This window comes from Bos taurus, chromosome 8 (assembly GCF_002263795.3).
Source record: "Bos taurus isolate L1 Dominette 01449 registration number 42190680 breed Hereford chromosome 8, ARS-UCD2.0, whole genome shotgun sequence".
Classification (NCBI taxonomy): domain Eukaryota; kingdom Metazoa; phylum Chordata; class Mammalia; order Artiodactyla; family Bovidae; genus Bos; species Bos taurus.
Genome location: NC_037335.1, coordinates 64,046,952 through 64,066,597, shown reverse-complemented (window position 1 = coordinate 64,066,597; position 19,646 = coordinate 64,046,952). Strand labels below are relative to the sequence as shown.

The window sequence follows — 19,646 nt, the reverse complement described above, 5'->3', positions numbered from 1 at the left end:
GCTATGTGACCTCAGAAAGGTTCCTAAACATCTCTGGGCCTCACTTTCCTCATCTATAAAATGGGGATGCTAATACTTTCCTTGAAAGGCTTTGTAGGAACCCACAAAATATTGTAGGAGAGTGACTAGCAGATGGCCTGGCACTTGGTAAGTATTCAATAAATGGAGATTTTCTTCTATTTCACACATTTTTCATTTGAGGAAGTGAAGTACCAAGGGGTAAAAAAATTTTTTACATAGAGGGTTAGAATCAATGCTGGTCCTCAAGTCCCTTAAGGCCCAGGCATTGACAAAGCAGCCAAGAATTTCACACACACACACGAAAAGATGTCCAGCATTATCAGTCTTTAGGGAAATGCAACCAAAACCACGATGAGATATTATTTCACAAGAATGAATGATGGCTAGAATAAAAAAGATATAATAATAACAAATGATGATGACAACAAAAGGAAATTATAACCTTTGTACACTGCTAGTGGGAATGCAAAATGTTATAGTCACTTTCGAAAACAGTCTGGCAGTTCCTCCAAGGTTAAATATAGAGTAATCACATATATTGGGGGTTCCCTAGTGGCTCAGACGGTAAAGCGTCTGCCCACAATGTGGGACGCCCGGGTTCGATCCCTGAGTCAGGAAGGAAGATCCCCTGGAGAAGGAAATGGCAACCGACTCCAGTACTCTTGCCTAGAAAATTCCATGGATGGAAGAGCCTGGTGGGCTACAGTCCATAGGGTCGCGAAGAGTCGGACACGACTGAACGACTTCACCTTCACCTTCCATCACATATATGACCCAGCAGTTTTACTCCTAGGTATAAACTCAAGAGAACTGAAGACATATGTTCACACAAAAACCTGTATATAAATGTTCACTGCAGCACTACACAAAATAGCCAAAACAGTGGAAACAACTCAAATGTCCATCACCTGATGAATGAATAAACGAAATGATACATGCAACACACGGGGGAACTCTGGAAACATTGCGGTAAGTGAAAGAAGCCGAGGGCCACACCCTGTGTGATTCCACTGCCATGAACTGTCTAGAATAGGCAAATCCATAGAGACAGAAAGTAGATTAGAGGTTTCCAAGATCAGGGAAAGATCAAGGTTTGGAAAGAGGAGTGACTACTAATTGGTACAGGACTTCCATCCGAGGTGATGAAAATGTCCTGGAGTTAGGGAGAGGCGAAGGCTGCACAACCTTGTGAATACATAAAAAACCATTCAGCTGTCCACTTCAGTGAGCGAATTCTTTGGCATGCAGATGACATCTCAGTTTAAAACAAAAGAAAAGAAAGAAGGCTCAATCCAAGGCTCAACACAGCCTCTGTCAGACAGTGTGGCTCCGACGTGCCACCCAGAAGTGGTGACTCATGGTACTGACCTGCTCCTAGGATAGCTGGAGGTCCTGGTGGTCCCGGGGGTCCTGGTGGCCCAGGGGAACCAGGTCTCCCAAAGCCAGGTGGCCCAGGCAGGCCAGGAGCACCTGGGGGTCCCTGGGGCCCGACAACGGCCTCCCCTTTCTGGCCCTGTCAGGTGCATGGTAACAGAAGAGAGAAAGCACCATCAGTCACTAGAAGTCTGGTCTTTTTGTCAGGACATTGGTAAGAAGTCAGTAAACTCCGCTATTGTTATCTTTGTCCTCAACCCTGAGCACAAGCTAGGTGGTGGAAGACTTAAAGAGCAGTGGCCTAGCTGTCATGTTGAATGACAGGAGAGAAGCCCAGGAAGCCCTGGACTTACAAGGTCCACTGGAGTTCATCTAGTTCAGCCTTGGCATCTCACAGATGGAGAAACAGAGGCCCAGAGAAAGGTTGGGCTTGGCCAAGGTTTCAGAGCAAATTGGCAGCAGAGCTTGGAGGAGAATCCTGGCCTCCCGGCTTGCTTTGTCTTGCTCATGGTGAGTTCCAGGCCCCCTGAGGGTCAATGATCTTGTCATAATCTCACTGGAGAAGTAAACTGAATTTCTTTCTTGTGACCTGGAGAAGCTTCTCATCCTAAGAAGACCAAGCTGACTCAGGGGCTTCTTGTTTGATGAAATTCCAGAAGAATCAAATAGCCACTCTAAAAATATCTTCCTCACCTTTGCTTCTGCGTCTATTATCTGATGTGTCTACCATTAACAACTCTTTGCATTGAGTGAAGTTTCCACCACTGGTGTGCATAAGGCAATGCAGTGGGTGACATGGAAGCTACCTGCATGCACATGGCCTTGGCCAGCTCCCTTTCTTCCGTGGCCTCAGTCAGGCTCCCTACCAGTTAGCAAGTATCAGGGAAAGAGGCTGACACCCAAGGCCTGCCTCTAGCCTGTGACTGGCCCTTGCTTCCCAGCTGCCTAGTCACACTGGGAAGCTTCAGGAACTCCAGGGTTCACTGAGGAAAGGGACTCGGAGGGGTCACTACTCACCACCAGACCTGGACTTCCTGGCAGGCCCGGTGGCCCTGACACAGAGAAGCCAGAGAAGCCACTGTTAGAGTCTCCTTTTTCTCCTTTGATTCCCCTGTCTCCATTCTCCCCCTGGAAGATCATTCAGAGAACATTCAGAAAGAGTCAGATGAGCCAGTCTATGACATAAGCCTGAGAACTTGGAAACACAGGCCAAAGTCTCAGAAAAGCTCACCTTCAAGCTGTTCAGAAAGTGCCTCAGGTAAGCTGGATCCACAGGAGGGCCTGAAAAAGAAATGCTTTCTAAAATTTGCAATCAGTCTCAGAAATTCAAATACCAAAGCATCTAGGAACATGATAAGTGCCTAGCCAAAATGACCTCATATTGGTTTAGCTGGTAGAGGGGACACAGCTTGGAAATGAGCCCCAGTCCAGAATCTGTGATCCTATGAGATCCTAGGCTCTTCCCTGGTCCTCTCTGGGGCTCGATCTGCATATGAAGCTGGAATGATGGCAACTTCTGGTTTCTCCTGACAATGTTCCATCTTGAACACGCATCACCCATGACTGGGTCTTTCTGGAATTTCATGGAGCTTGCAGGCTGGGTGGTAATGTAATTAGCCTCACTTACTGGCTCTGTTGGCTTTCTCGAGAACAAAAATAAAGGGCAATATACAGAACAAGAGTTGAGATACCTGGTGGTCCCTGGGGTCCCTGGTCACCTTTTTCTCCTTTTGAGCCGGGAAGGCCCCAGGATCCTTTTTCTCCTTTAACACCTGCCACCAAATACACACGTGTTTTTAAAAAAATAAGATAGTGGAAAAACACCTTCATCCTACATAAGACATTTTTGAGAAGGCTTTGAAGTGGAGCCTCTTAAGTCCAATCAACAAACAAAAGCTTATTGAGGGTATAAAATCTTTTGCTGTAGGATGGAGAGGCAGAGGTAGATGCAGTAGACACAATTCCTGAACTTGGGAAGCTCTCAGGGAGACAGACACAGTCAGGGTAGCACCAGGCAGGATGGAATAAGTACCATCATCAAGGTACCAGCAGTGCATCATGGGAGTACAGCAGAGGCTACAGTGAGCTCCCTTGGATGGCCTCATGCACGTGGACTGAGACTCAACACCAAGTCAAGCACTCAGTCTCATATCACCTAAGCCTGGGCAGCACAGCGGTGTAAGGGGAAGGGAAGAATGCCCCAGGAGGGCCGCAGAGGACAGTTAGGGTGATCAGTATTCCGTTCACAGTTGGAAGGATGCCAACAGTGCCGTATCCTACTTCCCAGAGGACTTGTGAGAAGCACTGTTTCTGCAGAATCAGCCTTAGAGCCCTCCCTTCTCCCCCAGCTCTTTATCTTGAAGATGGGCTCAGAGGGAGCCTCCTGGGAGTAGAGTTTGGAAAAGGAGGCAGTGCCCTTTCCCCACCTGGATAAGTGGGTGGACACTAGAGCTCTGAACTCCTGGTTCCTGAGAGAGACTAACCAATGTGTAGCCACACACAGGGGATCTGACAAAAACAAATCCAGCTCCACCTGCTCCTCCCCAAGGTCACCTTGGCACCAGAGGAAGGGATTACCTTGAATTGGATCTGAACAAGAAGTCTGAGAACATCCTGGATTTTGTAACCAAAAGTGACCAAAAACCCGTGACACTAGATACCATCAGGGAGACCACCACTTGGCAGGCCAGGGGTGACAGAGCTGAGCCAGAGATCAGTATTAGGGGGAAAAAATGGGCCTTTCCCTGTTTAAACTACAAGTGTCCAGACTTCTCAATCAAAACAGGCACACATGGTGTGACATTGTGTGGGGACAGAGGACCAGAGTCACTGCTCACCTGCGGCTCCCGTCTCTTAGCCTATTTCCTGCCTGATGAGTGGTAGATAAGCTCCCACCAGCCGCAAACATGCTGAAGTTTACAAATCCCTCAGAGCCAGTGTGTCTCACAATGCACTGTGTGTGTATACACCTCAGAGGGAGCTTATGAAACGAAGCTTCTGACCCAGCAGGTCTGTGATGAGGCCCAAGGGTCTACATTCCTAACAAGCTCCAGGACTGCTGATGCTGCTGGTCCAGGAACGCTCTCAGGCAAAGGCCTTCTGAGCTGCAGGACCTCCCTGCCTTAGCTCTTGGTATACTGCACTGTAATGACTTTTTAAATGGTTTCGCCCAGCAGAGTCTAAGGGCCTGGGTGGCAAGAAGAGCATGGGGTCCATCTGTCTCAGCCCAGTGAATGGGACGGCACCAGGTGAGGAGAAGCTATCAGTGGACGCATTACGAACAAACTAACACACGGATGGAAAAATGGAGTGCTGGCTCCTAGCTAGGAGGCCCAGACAAGATGCATAAAATAGGCAGCTGGGTGACACAAGCAAACAGAGGTGCCCTTGGCTCAGCCTTGGTTCAGCTCCCCTCCCACAATGCAGTCAGACTTTTCAGAGCACCTAGTTTACGCCCAGAATTGGGCAAACAGAAACCACCTCTGCAGAGATAGGAGGGTCAGGAAACATCCCAGAGAAACATAAGGTGAAGACGGGAGTGTGTACCATGAAAAGTGATGAGTTCTGAATTCCCAGAATACGTGGTACCAACCTAGAGAGAGAGAGAAAGCCAAGGTCATACACTGTAAACCCTGTTCTGGTTTTTGTATGCGCAGGGAGCTAGTCCCCTGTCCCAGGGGCAAGGGGCAAGGTCATGGAGTTAGGCCTGCCCTGGATATTGGAGCCCCCAAAAGCCCTGAGCTCCACAGGGCCCCTCAATGCAAAGCATCTCAGGTCTTCAATTAGCAGGTGTAGGGGTTGGGGGTGCATCATGTAGCTGAGCCAGGGTGAAATCTATGGGCTGAACAACTCTGCAAAGGGAAAGATAAGTCATAGCAATGTTGGTCTGGCCAACCATGAGCATTCCTGGCCTCCTTTCTGATCAGTTAGGACTGACTCATATGAGAGGTCAAGCGATGGTAAGTGATGTACTCAAGTCATGAACCTGGGTCAGCCGTTAGCTTTGCTACCATGTGTAATCAAAGATGAGCACCCAGAACAGGAGTTGATGGTGGTTATAATTAATAAAGAGGAGTTATCATTAGATTAGGGTGCTATTCTGGACTTCCCATTAAGTGCCATGGGTCTGGGGTCCAAGCTGTTCAAGATAATATTCCTTCACAGTTCATCCCCAGTTTCCTGCATTTTTTTCCCTCTTTTTTAATAACAGAGCTATCTGCCACCCTCCTTTTATAAGTCCAGCTTTTTCCCAGTTAATATGTGAATCAAAATGATCCCTCTGATCCCAGATCCTCCCATACTTTTGGGTGGAGGGTCACAAGCTGCTCAGGTGTCACCAACAGAAGATGTGGGAAAGGGACAGTAATCTTCCAGGAAAAACATTTCTAAGTTAAAGACAAAGGCAGCAGTGCCAAGCAGGTATCTTATAGCTGTGCTGATAAAGTTCCTCCACTCCAGGGGTGAGCTGTTAATTGTTATGGTATTAGAAAGGGGATGAAATGAGAAGAAGCCCATGAAACGCTGGATGTGAGAGGAAGCATTTCTTATTCAACTGTCCACTTTGAGAGCTGGTCAAGAAACATCCACACTCAAGCCTGCATGGTGTCTAGCCAGGCAACATGAAATCAAAATCAAATGCTCTTAGCTCATCTCTGGCTTTTTTAAAGTAACATCATGACCCCCAATGGCCATGGTCACTGCAAAGGATCCTAGCATAGGTCACAGTAATTGCAGTAGCATTATACAATACTCGTGAGTTTTCCAAGTTCTGTCCCATGGTCAGTCCATTTGAAGCCTGTTTGTTGGGAGGGGCTTTGGGCACCAACTCAGAGAGAGATCTGGCCTCGCTAGGCTATGATTCCTTGTCTATGGTGGGAGGCAGCCATCTCTCAGGTCACCCTACGTAGGTAGGTCCCTATACAGGTGGGTCCCATCCTCTGTTTTCAAGACCAGAGTTTCCAGGTCCTGGGTTGCAGAATTGATTGTTTCAAAGTTTAGATGTGGACAGATGTCTGGGCAAACACTCAGTCAAACTGTGTCATTTTAAAGCCCTTGACCCAAGTCTCATCACCACCCCTACAGACATCAATTAAGAACCCGCTTCAAAGAACCTTTCTAAATTGTAATTTGCAGGCTCCCAAGAACAGAGCTCACGCCTGTCTAGTTCACCACTGCAGTTCTAGGACCTCACATGTACTTGGCATTCGTAAATCTTTGATAAATACTTGCTGAGTGAATGATTATGTTCAGTGACTAATGCCTGTGCATGGGGAGAGGCTAACCCCCCTGCGTTTCCCCACAAAAACTAGACCCTCCTCACATGGGTGAGGCCTCAGGGACAGTGCACTGACCAGTGGGGTGAACAGGCATGTGCCTGACCCCTTGGGGTACCAAGGGGTGCCAGGGGACCTGAGCGATGGCCCAGCTGTGTCCTTCCTGTGACCTTAGACAAGTTGGTGAGCTTGTCTGAGTCACAGATTGTTTTGTCATTACAAAGGGGGAGAGGAAGTCCCTCCTCTCAGCGTTGTGTACTGTGCGGAAACGTGACAGTTAAGAAAGGATAGTTATAGATTTTAGCCTGTAGCTCCCAATGTGAAGATCACTAGTCAGAATTGCCTCTTTATTCTCCTCTGTGTTTTAAAGTATCTATTTCTCCCTTTTTTATACTGCTCCAAGCACGAAGCTAACGTGTCTACATGAAGATAACAAAAGACACTGCTTTTTGATCGCAAAGAAACATTGTCCACACGTGTGCCCTTAGAAGCCCTAATACGATTCAGAGCCACCTACTCACTTGACATCAGAGAGAACACTGACGGAGTGGCCCAAAACAAAACCTAAAAACTTATCGTCTCTGAGTTGCTTTCTATGCTAAAGCCTGCTCTTTAAGGCCATTACTGTTTTCTACTTACTGGCGTTTTGCAGTGTGGCCGGACTGGAACTGGGAAGACAGCCTGTTGGAAATGAGAATGAGAGAAGGGATTGAGGACACCTGACTCCAGCTCAGGCCAGTAGGGGACCATTTCCCGCTTTCCCAGGAAGTCTCTCTCCCTTCCCACCCCAACTTACTCCTTTGATGTTAATCACAGCTCCCGGTGGTCCTGGGGGGCCTGGAGGGCCAGGTAGGCCAGGTGGACCCTGAAGGGGGGCAAGAAAGGCCATTACTGAGTTCGGCTTGTTGTAAGCACAGAGGCAGCTGCAGGGTACTTCTGCAGGGTTTGGAGACGAGGAAAGGAGGGTCTTCTAAAGTCGACTAACTCCTCCCATGGGTGGGCCACCCTCTTCCAGAAGCATGTCTACCTCTGTGTCCTCACTGGATCTTCACAACAGCAGAGCAAGTATCACTGCTGGTTTACAATTGGAGGTAACAAGGGCCAGAAAGGGGAACTGACCTGCTAAAGGCCACACAGCAATTCACAGAAGAATGGAGACTGGAAGCCAGATTCTGACCCCCAGAGCAGTGCTCAGCGGATACAGAGCCCACCACCTCTACCCACGTATCCCTCATATGGAGGGAGTGGTGGGGTGGGACCTTGCTGGGATACGGTGCCTGAAAGGACCCCTCATAAATGTAACGATAAACACCAACTCCTGTTAGATGGCAGAGTCCATGGCAGAGCCAGGTCAGCCTGGCAGTGACACCATGCGATATTTTCTCTGCTGATCCTGAAGCCCAAGCTGCACCTGAAGCAGACGTGGGGGAGGGCGAGGCTCTGACCACAGGTGAGAGGCGCCCAGCCCATGTGGAGGCTCCACGTGATCACTAGACTGGCTGCTATACCTGCAGCCCCAAGGGCTTGGTGAGTGAGTCAATGCCCAGTGATTCAACACCACCTCATTTCTGCAATTCTGGGCATGCAGAATTGGAGACCAATTGGAGACCTCCTGGAGACCAGGAGGTGCAGACAGAATCAACAACATACTTCAAGCTGCACTTGCATGTAGCAAATGGGGGGCCTCCCGCGGTGACTAACTAACTAAAGGTGACTAACTAACTAAAGGCCCTGGTTTCCTTTTGTGTAAAACAAGGACTCCGCAGAGTGTCTCTCAGGAGAGCTACTATCAAGACTGAGATCTTGTCCTCAAAAGCACCAATAAACACTGGCTTCCTTCTCGCAGATGCGGGACACTGCGGATGTTCCAGGGTCTGCCATCTGGTGAGGCTCTGCGTACGCAGCTGATTGAGCTTCTATGTTCTCTCAAGAATGCTCAGCCCCACCCCTACACCAGTGACCTGTGAAACCCCCAGGAATGTGTAATCCAAGAAAAACATGATATAACCCGAGTCAGAAGACCTGGGATTTGAAACCAGACTTCTTGAGGATTCCCAGATCGTGTTCTCCCACCCTTCTCTGGGTCTGGATGCGGAAGCTTATGCTCCACTAAGGTGGATTTGGTGCAGGACCTCCTGAGAATGAGCCTGAGGACAGGGCTGGGCTGCGGATCTTTGGAAGTGGCAGCAGAGGAAGAAGAACACTCCTGAGCATTCTGTCTGCTCACTTGGACCTGGCACCCGACCAATCCTCCTCCTGACACTGGCCCTGGGGCCGCGTTCCTGGGTGTGGGGCTGGGCCTCTGGTGTGGCACTCACCGGGATCATGACCCCTCGATCTCCTTTGGCACCTTTGAGGCCATTCAGTCCTGGGCGACCCTGAAACCCATGAGAGAGGCCTTAGTAAACCCACAGGCTAGCCTGGCCCACATGTCCTTCTTCCACGGGCAGTCTGAGGGACTCAGATACCTACAGGTCGTCCAGGGAGGCCAAATTCTCCTTTGTGTCCTGGTGGTCCTTTGGGTCCCTGGAGGCAAAGTAAATGCCAGATTAGAAAGAGAACAATAGTGTATGATGTCACTTATATGTGGAATCTAAAAAAGCTAAAATAGTAAAAAACAGTGTGTAAAGGTGGTTTCGGGGCAGGAGGGCGGGGGAGTAGGAGAGGTCTGGCTTAAGGTTCAAACTTGCAACTAGTACAGCGAGGTCCTGGAGAGCTAACAACGCACAGTACAGGGAATACCACACTGTATTATAATCCTCAGACTTGCTAAGAGTCTACATCTTTATTCCAGCCACAAAGAGAAATGATAATTATGTGATGTGAGAGAGCAGCTGTCTCTACAATGGCGATCATACTACAATATATAAATGTATCAAATCACCATGCACACCTTAAATGTACACAGTGCTGTATGTCACATATGTTTCAATTAAAAAAGAAACAAAGGAACAGAAACTAAAAGGCCAGGGAGATGGGAGGTGTCCAGCCTACTTCTGTGGGCAGTGGTGACAATGAGCCACTGCTAGGAGGATGGGGGACAAGAACCTACGAGGCATCCACCCGCCTGGCTCCTTGGCTGCTGGTCTCTCTGAGTTCAGCTGGACCCACTTGCTCCATCCCTCCTACAGGCTCTGCCCCATCACATACACAGGACCCAACCCTCTCAGCCAGTCAGGAATAACAAGGAAACAAGAGGTCAGGAGCCCCAGGCCTCAACTCCCAAGGAGTTGTGTGCTGGGCCAGCTCAGAACGTGGACCTCTGCCTTCAGTCTTAAGTTCCAGGGCTCTTCATATCCCCTGCTGGAATAATGCAGCCCAGACCCACTCCTCACGTCAGCCCAGTCCAATAATCTGCTCCAGGATTTGGTTCCTGCCTTGCTCCCACATGTCCCTAAGGACCAGAGTCTTGGCCTGGCATCCCAGTTCTCCAGATGAGCGCCGCCCATGGACCCCATTCCAGTGCTGGCTTTCTGTGTCCCTTTGCTCCCAGAGACACTGCTCCACCCTCCTGCAGGAGCCTTCATGCCTTCCAGTGCCTGGGATGCATACAATGCATGATCTCCTCCTAGAACAAGCTCTATGTCCAGTGGACACCTCTTTTTTTTTGAAGCTGGGTCTGTCCTGTCTTCCAGGGGAATGACTGGTTTAACCCTGGGACCTATCAAGCCACTTCTTTCTGCTCTAATAACATGTTCATCCATGCCCTAAAAAAATGGCAAACAGACTGTGTTGAGACAGGCTATGTATGCAAAGTACTCAGATGTGTACAACTCTTTGTGACCCTATGGACTGTAGCCCACCATGTTCCTCTGTCCATGGGATTCTCTAGGCAAGAATACTGGAGTGGGTTGCCATGCCCACTCCAGAGGATCTTCCTGACCCAAGGATGGAATGCAAGTCTCCTATGTCTCCTGCATTGGCAGGTGGGTTCTTTATCACTAGCACCATTTGGGAAGCCCTGCTGCTGCTGCTGCTGCTAAGTCGCTTCAGTCGTGTCCGACTCTGTGCGACCCCATAGATGGCAGCCTACCAGGCTCCCCGTCCCTGGGATTCTCCAGGCAAGAACACTGGAGTGGGTTGCCATTTCCTTCTCCAGTGCATGAAAGTGAAAAGTGAAAGTGAAGTCGCTCAGCCGTGTCTGACTCTTAGCAACCCCATGGACTGCAGCCCACCAGGCTCCTCCATCCATGGGATTTTCCAGGCAAGAGTACTGGAGTGGGGTGCCATCACCTTCTCCGTTGGGAAGCCCTAGTAAGTGGTTAACCAGTGGTTAACACAAAATTCTCCCAGTCTGCCCTAGCCTGCAGCTAGGACCAAGGATGCCTCTCCAGGGCATCCATTCTGCCTGACTTAAGGGACCAAACTTCCAGATAATCAAGCTGGATTTAGAAAAGGCAGAGGAACCAGAGATCAAATTGCCAACATCCACTGGATCATCGAAAAAGCAAGAGAGTTCCAGAAAAATATCTTCTGCTTTATTGACTACACCAAAGCCTGTGACTGTGTGGATCACAACAAACTGTGGAAAATTCTTCAAGAGATGGGAATACCAGACTACCTTACCTGCCTCCTGAGAAATCTATATGCAAGTCAAGAAGCAACAGTTAGAACTGGACATGGAAGAACAGACTGATTCCAAATCAGGAAAGGAGTACATCAAGGTTGTATATTGTCACCCTGCTTATTTAACTTATATGCAGAATACATCATGTGAAATGCCAGGCTGGATGAAGCACAAGCTGGAATCAAGATTGCTGGGAGAAATATCAATAACCTCAGATATGCAGATGACACCACCCTTATGGCAGAAAACAAAGAACTAAAAAGCCTCTTGATGAAAGTGAAAGAGGAGAGTGAAAAAGTTGGCTTAAAACTCAGCATTCAGAAAACTAAGATCATGGCATCTAGTCCCATCACTTCATGGCAAATAGATGGGTAAACAATGGAAAAAGTGACAGACTTTATTTTCTTGGGTCCAAAATCACTGCAGTTGGTGACTACAGCCTTGAAATTAAAAGACACTTGCTCCTTGGAAGAAAAGCTATGACCAACCTAGACAGCATATTAAAAAGCAGAGACATTACTTTGCCAACAAAAGTCTGTCTAGTCAAAACTGTGGTTTTTCCAGTAGTCATGTATGGATGTGATTTGGACTATAAAGAAAGCTGAGCGCCAAAGAATTGATGCGTTTGAACTGTGGTGTTGGAGAAGACTCTTGAGAGTCCCTTGGACTGAAAGGAGATCCAACCAGTCCATCCTAAAGGAAATCAGTCCTGAATATTCATTGGAAGGACTGATGCTGAAACTCCAATACTTTGGCCACCTCATGTGAAGAACCGACTCATTTGAAAATACCCTGATGCTGGGAAAGATTGAGGGCAGGAGGAGAAGGGGATGACAGAGGATGAGATGGTTAGATGGCATCACTGACTTGATGGACATAAGTTTGAGCAAGCTTTGGGAGTTGGTGATGGACAGGGAAGCCTGGTGTGTTGCAGTCCATGGGGTTGCAAAGAGTCGGACAGCACTGAGCAACTGAACTGAAGGGACCAAAGGCCTTAGAAAGTCCTTTGAAGGCTGCACCTTGGAGTTTACGCACCATTCATCAAGGACATGTGCCTGTTAGAGTACTGTGAGGTCCTTTCTCCCCAGTCCAGAGATCCAGCTTCAAACAAACCCCACATTCAAATCCCAGTGTGCAATTCCTCAGCCCCAAATGTTTCAGAAGAATGAAGGCGTTCACAGGAGGCAGTGAGGTGTGCTGGGAAAAACTAGGACACAGACTCTGACAACTTCGGTTCAAATTCCCGCTTGTTATTAACAAGCTGTGTGGCAGTGGGCAAGTTACTTAACTGCTTTGACCTCAGTTTCCTGGTCTATAAAATGGGCATTCTGACATTCACCGCTCAGGGTGGTGAAAATTAAATGAGATGATCTGTGTTGAAGCATCACTGTCCAACCCATGGTGGATGTTGCATAAGTTTTCTTTGTTCTTTGAGGAGAAATATATGACAGGGAAGTTTAGGGTTCATCTGGAGAGAACTGGTAGTTTAAAACTGCTCAGAAGCCTGAATGAGTTATAGGTTCCTGGAGCAATAAAGCAAGAAAGGCCCAATCATGTCATTCAGTACTCAGTCAACATCCTCAATTGCAGTTGGGAAAACAGAAGCCCAGAGAGAGAAGAGGACTTGTCTGAGCTCATACAGCAAATGAGCAGCAGATCTAAGACCAGAAGCCAAAAGGCCCAGGTTGCCTGGGCAATGGTAGTCTATAGCTGGCAAAATCCATGGCACAACTGTGGGGCTCACCACCATCTGCTTCCCCACTTCCTTCTGGACACACAGCTCCCCCACCACTCACCCCACTGCCTCCTGCATCAGTGGAGGCCAGAGGTGGAACTCATCATCTTCCATGGTCTGTCCCCTCCCCAAGCTTGGCCTGCCAGCTGGAAGATGCCAGTGTGAATCTGAATCCACCAGACAGTGAAGTCACAGGACACAAGCATCATGGGCTTCCGAGTCACTGCTTGGAGGGGAGATACCCAACTGGCAACCACCACAGTGGATTTTGTAAAACTCAGAACTAAGCCACGACTATGCTAAACCACTGAGATTTTATTTAATTACAATCAGCCTACCCTTGATACATTGATACACACACACATTGCCATATCATTATTTTCATAACTCAATCTAGTTGAGCCAAAGTACGATAAATGCTTCAAACCCCAGTTTAGGGGTAACATGCTCTGGCTTACCATCGGTCCCGGGGCTCCGTGCTCTCCAGGTTCACCCTAAAACAGGAAGACAAAGACCTGTCACTCAGATGAACACAGTCAGCAGCAGAAACAAAGATGAGATTTGAAGCAGACATGTGGTTTTAGGGTCTGGTAGAATAATTACCTTTTGGCCCCTCAGCCTTTCCAGAGGAATATCCCCCGTCAGGATGGCACCTGGCTCTCCCTTCTCACCCTGTAATTCAGAGAACCTTTTGATGAAGTTGGGCCCCACCTCGCCACCTTATCCACAAGCTCACCACCATTTCTTTGGCCTTCAAATAGCTTCTCCAACCCCCCTGCCCTGACATGACCTCTTGCTGAAATATTGCACAGCCTCCTAAGTGGTTAAATATCGTCTACTCTGTTGCCTCCATGTACTTCAGTTACTGTCTGAAAGCACAGGTTGGGGTCCTGCAAGCCCCTCCAAGGCTCCTGCTGCTGCCTGCTCAGCATCCCCACCTTAATCCTCCAGGAACCTCAATCCTCAAGGTCCACCCCACCTCTGGCTGTATGCTCCCCGCTAAGGACCTCTGGCTCCTAACATTAATATATCTGGTGGCTTGTGCTCCTAACAGCTCAACTTGAGATCTGTTCTCGCCTAAAATCCTTATTCTTGTTAAAATATCTAAAATTGGGAAAGCCATGAGAGCATGATCAGTGGAGGCCTCTGTCAACACAGGGGTCCTGAGTCTCTATGTGGAATTTTGCCTCCAAGCTCCAGGCTCCTGTACAAACACTCACCTGATCAGGCAAAGTTATCTCAGTTGCTGGGACACAGGGGGGATGGGGAGACTGGTGGCAGGGACACAGAATCCTGCCCCCAATTCTGTACTCTGTAGGGCTACCTACCACCCAGGAGGCTTTCAAGAAGATATATGTTCAGAGAAAGGCCAGGGAAAGGAGCCATTCAAGGCTCTGGCTCCGAACTTCAATGCTGGCCCCTGAAAAGCTGGGCTGGACCACACAAAAGTCTCCCTTCAACAGGGCTGGAAGCAGCCAGGGCAGTGGCGCCAAAGCAATCCGAGCAGCCTCTCCTCTCTGTCCCCCAGGCCCACACTTGATATTTGGATCTTACCACTCAACTGGTGAGGAAAAGCGGTCCTGAGCACGCCAGCAGCAAGAAGAAGCAAGCACAAAAGCATTAGAGGTAAAGCCAGAGAAAGTGCGTTTGCCGCTGGGGTCAGAGCAGAGCTGTCTGGGTGTTCCTCCCAGTTTTCAAGGTGGCAGGGGATAGGGCAGGGATGGCAAGTAGGTCCTTCTTGATCCGCCTGAACTTGCCACATGGAAAACAGAGGGTTTAAGGCAAGAGCTAATCGGATTTGACCAGGTCTCCTCGCAAGCCAGAGCTGCCCTGGCCCCACACCCTCTCTGCAGGCCCGAGGCAGCAAAAGGCACCCCAAGACAAGGTCTCATGTAGTGTTAAACTCAGACCCAGCACACTGAACCCGCCGCCCCCTGGACTGTGGTCCAACAGACACTAGAGACTCTCTCCACTTCCTTGGGGTTAGTGTGAAATGGTTTGGGAAGGAAGGAAAGAGAGTAGCTAATGGTCCTTTCTCTTAGAGATGCACCCACCTTCCCTGACACCCCAAGGCAGGCTCAGGGTTTCTCCTGCTGGCTTTGTACAGACTCCCGTTACAGCAATAACCAGTCTCTCTGTGGCTCTCTGCATGTCTGTTCCTCACATCTTATCTCACTGTTCCTAGGGCCTAGCAAAGGAACCTGGCTGGTATATCAAAGGGAATGGATGTAAGCAGGATGAGTATATAAATGGATGGATGGACAGACGAGTCCAATGCAGAGTCACGTCAGTCTGTGTATGAAAATGTTACTCTCCCCTTACCTATAAAAACCAACTGGGAAACCAATTCTAAGGCAAATGTGGAAAGGTACAAAGATCATTTCAACGTCCTAGAAATCTCAGGAAGTGCTCTGCATGCTAAATATTTATCCCAAAACTTCTGGACCAAGACTGCTAACCAACTGCAGAATGCCCCAGCTTATAATAATCATAATAATATAATAGCATAATAAGAATTTCTAAATGTTAGCATTCATTGCATTCATTACTCATACATCCTTTCATCCAGCAAATATTTTGAGTGCCATTCATGTATCAGGCACAGTGCTAAGTACTGGAGCCACAGAAAGGAAAGTGGATGTGCCTGCCCTCAGGGAGTGCATATCATAATGTGAGAGCCCGGCGGAGGCATAGACCGAGCACAGAACTCATGGGAAGAGCATTCAGGGGAGTCTTGGCTGAGTCCTCTTTCCAACTATGATGAGCATCTATTTCTCCATGCACCGCACCTGCACCCTGGAGGAATCTTGAGATCACGAAAGTTAACAGCTGGGGAGTGACTGCTACAAGACACAGTGTTTCTTCCAACATGATGAAACTGTTCTATAATTAGGTAGTGGTGGTGGCTGCACGACCTTGCAACTATACTAAAAATCACCGAATTTCACAATTGAAAGGGGTGCATTTTATGGTACCTGAGTTATATCTCAAACTTTAAAAAAGTTAACAGCTACTTTCAACCCACTTGAAATATTTAGCAAATTCTCCCACCCACACACCTGGCCCTTCTTACCTGTTCTCCTTTTAGTCCTGGAAATCCAGGTACGCCAGTGTCACCTTTTGGACCTCTTGGGCCCTAGAAGGAGTTATTGGAGAGTATTTGGTTGTTTGTTAAAATTAAAATGCTTTAACTAAACAAAGGTTTCTTTCTTTTTCCTCCAAAAGTAAAAGAACACAGAGTGTCAGTGGAAGTCACAGTTACGATGTTTTCCTAATTTTAAGTGGTCTGGAAATTGTGGTCTGGGGGAGGAAGACAGCATCGAGTGTTAGGAGCCCTAGAGGCCCCATTTCTCTTTGAACTATGGTTTCCTCCAATGGGCATCACTGAAACGGCCTTGCCTGCTGCCTCTGCTCACCCATGGGTCCTTGGGGCTGTCCTGCAGCCCACTTGCCCCATCATCCATCCTCCATGATTCCCACCCCTTCTCTGGCTCCCCACTACCTAAGGAATGGGATCCAGACACCCTAGTCTGACATCCAAAGTAATCCCAGCTGGTCTTGGCACTTCATCTTCCACTCCCGTCGCTCCACCAGGGGCGAGCCTGTCCCCTTAGCCTCTCTGCACCCACCCCCAACCCCCACCAATGCCTCCACTATTCCCTCTGCAGAACCAAATTCTGCACATCCGGTGAGAGGTGACCTCGTCTCAACTCCAACAGACACTTAAGATCTGCGACAATGACTCACACAGCCAGACGTCTGTCCCCAAAAAGAGTTTCAACACTTTTTATGTAATTTAGCTTTTCACAAGTCCCTTTCTTCTGGGTTAATGCAGTGGTCCTCAAATAGTTGTTATTTTTTAGCAGTGAAATTCTTTTCATTCCTTTTTTCAAGTAAAGTCTTAAACAAAAGCCCAGTATATAAAATACATCAGATGGAGTCTTGTCAGTGCCCTGGATCCTGCTTACTTGGCCCCCTCCTTACTCTTCAAGTGGTCCCAAAGGCTCCTCTGAGAAGCCCAAGGCTCCCTCGGGAACACAGAACTAGTCATTCAGAGGCAAATGTGTCTGGGACACGCTCTGGTTTTGGAGAAGCCAAGCTGGGCCTGGAGCTCAGAGGTCTCGCCTCCTCTTCCTAACTAAGAGGTCTTCCCTGTGGCTGTCACTCTCTCCTGTTTTTTAATGTCAAGTTCTCCTGTATTTTCAGTGTCAGCATAGCATATGCTCCTTTAAAAAAATAGAAAACCTCAGAAATATAAAAAAGTAGAATAAGAAACCACTTATAATTCTACCATCAATGACAAATCCCCATTACATTTTTTGATAAATTTCCCTCACCTATCCTGGAAGCAGCACACACATCACCAGCGGCATTTAGGCCTTTTCATGACTGCACTATACAGAGCAATGGTGCAGATTTCACTCTGGAGCCTTGGGCTTCAGAGCAGACGCAAGCATTTAGACTCAACTGATCACTTCCTACACAGAGATGCACTTTCACCTTCCACGGTGGAAGCCCCATAGCATGGTGCACACAGACTGCTAATTACTGGACTTGCAGGCTCTGATTCCCCCCTTTCGGTCCCCCATCACCACCATCCTCTCTCTCTAGGAATTTTATCTACTTTGACTCTCAGTTCAGTTCAGTTCAGTCGCTCAGTTGTGTCTGACTCTTTGCGACGCCATGAACTGCAGCATGCCTCCCTGTCCATCACCAGCTCCAGGAGTTTACCCAACCTCATGTCCATTGAGTCAGTGATGCCATCCAACCATCTCATCCTCTGTCATTCCCTTCTTCTCCTATACTCAATCTTTCCCAGCATCAGGGTCTTTTCAAATGAGTCAGGTCTTCACATCAGGTGGCCAAAATATTGGAGTTTCAGCTTCAACATCAGTCCTTCCAATGAACATCCAGGGCTGATCTCCTTTAGGATGGACTGGTTGGATCTCCTTGCAGTCCAAGGGACTCTCAAGAGTCTTCTCCAACACCACAGTTCAAAAGCATCAATTCTTCCGTGCTCAGCTTTCTTTATAGTCCAACTCTCACATCCATACATGACTACTGGAAAAACCATAGCCTTGACTAGACAGACCTTTGTTGACAAGGTAATGTCTCTGCTTTTTAATATGCTGTCTATATTGTTCATTACTTTCCTTCCAAGGAGTGACTGTCTTTTAATTTCTTGGCTGCAATCACTATCTGCAGTGATTTTGGAGCCCAGAAAAATAAAGTCAGCCACTGTTTCCACTGTTTCCCCATCTATTTGCCACTCTGACGCTAGCTACCTGAAATGACTGATTGATCTACTCGCATTTATAGGAAGCTAACCATGGGCTCCAACTCTGACTCTGGCTGGCCTAGGCTAGAAAGAGATGAACAAGACCCCACCCTCTGCAAGCTGATCATGGTACAGTTGAGGAAAAAAGAATAGGGGCATAAGTAACTGTTATTCAAGGCAGAAAAGAGGTGAAAATAAAGCCCTTTTAGACTCAAAGGTGGGAACAATCACTCTAGGTGGGGGCAAGTAGGAAAGACTACATGAGCAAGAACTACTAGAGCTCAGCTGGGCAGATAGAGAGGAACAGCATTCCAGGTGGGAGGAACAGAATGTACATAGCCACAGGGCACAAAGGAAGATGGCTACCATGGTACTCACTGGGAATCCTGGCAGCCCAGGCATGCCCTCGGGGCCCTGTGACACAGAAAGACAAAGAGGCAGCTCAGGAGCAGCACTTCCAGGCCAGCAGGAACCTGCACCCCAGGGGCTCACTTCCTCTGCTGCTGCTAAGTCGCTTCAGTCGTGTCCGACTCTGTGCGACTCCATAGACGGCAGCCCACCAGGCTCCCCCGTCCCCGGGACTCTCCAGGCAAGAACACACTTCCTCTAGCACCTCCCAAAGGCCCAAGCATGTCCCCACCCAGTGGGACTCAAGACCCATTCCATAGGGGGAGGAACCATGCAGTCACACAGCTAGTTGGCACGGAGCCAGGAAATGCCCAGAAGCCTGGAGCCTCTGCACCCCCAGTCAGGACTTGGGGCTCCGTAAGTCCCAGCCTCCCCCACCCCCAACCACTCCTCCTCCTTCTCGACCTCAGAAACCCCTGGGGGCAATGAATGCAGTGCTTGACCTTCACAAATATTCTCAGAAGTTCCCCAACTCTGAGGGGTGGGCCCCAAGGGTGTGCTGGGGTATTTGGGGTTAGATGTGGGGGCAGTTGGTGAGACTCAGTTCTCTTCCCTCAGCGAGAGGGATTATTTTAAATGGCCAGTGGCTTTAAAGGCTCTAGGAAACAAAATTTGTGGTTCACTCCACATGGTGCCAGGACACTTTTTCCTCCAAGCCCAGCTACCCACATACCTATTAAAGGCGTAAGAGTTTGGCAGAATATACATACAGAGATATAACTGAACGACAACAACTTTCCCAATGCACAGTCATCCCCGCGTATCCGAGGGGTACGGGTTTCAGGATCCTCTGTGGATACCAAAATCCTCAGATGCTCAAGCCCCTTACATAAAATGGTCAGCATATAACCAATATACATACCCCATATACTTTAAATCATCTCTAGATTACTTATAATACCTAATACAATGTAAAAGCTATGTAAACAGTTGCCAGCAGGCAGCAAATTCAAGTTTTGCTTTTTAAAACTTTCTGGATTTTTTTTCAGT

General features: G+C 48.4%; 1 protein-coding gene across 5 annotated transcripts in view; it reads right to left on the bottom strand.

Annotated features, from left to right (window-relative positions):
• The window catches only part of COL15A1 (collagen type XV alpha 1 chain), a 103,377-nt gene that overhangs the window by 11,528 nt on the left and 72,203 nt on the right, over positions 1 to 19,646 (bottom strand). For 4 of the 5 annotated variants that reach the window (XM_005210199.5, XM_059888928.1, XM_024995423.2 and 1 more), the window contains 13 exons: positions 18,627 to 18,662; positions 16,044 to 16,106; positions 13,574 to 13,642; positions 13,429 to 13,464; positions 9,141 to 9,194; positions 8,987 to 9,046; positions 7,465 to 7,533; positions 7,308 to 7,349; positions 4,942 to 4,987; positions 3,087 to 3,167; positions 2,627 to 2,676; positions 2,413 to 2,523; positions 1,390 to 1,534 (listed from right to left, as the gene is read on the bottom strand). In XM_005210199.5, coding sequence (XP_005210256.1) covers positions 1,390 to 1,534; positions 2,413 to 2,523; positions 2,627 to 2,676; positions 3,087 to 3,167; positions 4,942 to 4,987; positions 7,308 to 7,349; positions 7,465 to 7,533; positions 8,987 to 9,046; positions 9,141 to 9,194; positions 13,429 to 13,464; positions 13,574 to 13,642; positions 16,044 to 16,106; positions 18,627 to 18,662 — 862 coding nt within the window. The remainder of the gene's footprint in view (positions 1 to 1,389; positions 1,535 to 2,412; positions 2,524 to 2,626; positions 2,677 to 3,086; positions 3,168 to 4,941; positions 4,988 to 7,307; positions 7,350 to 7,464; positions 7,534 to 8,986; positions 9,047 to 9,140; positions 9,195 to 13,428; positions 13,465 to 13,573; positions 13,643 to 16,043; positions 16,107 to 18,626; positions 18,663 to 19,646) is intronic. The other variant, XM_059888927.1, reaches the window with a different exon arrangement.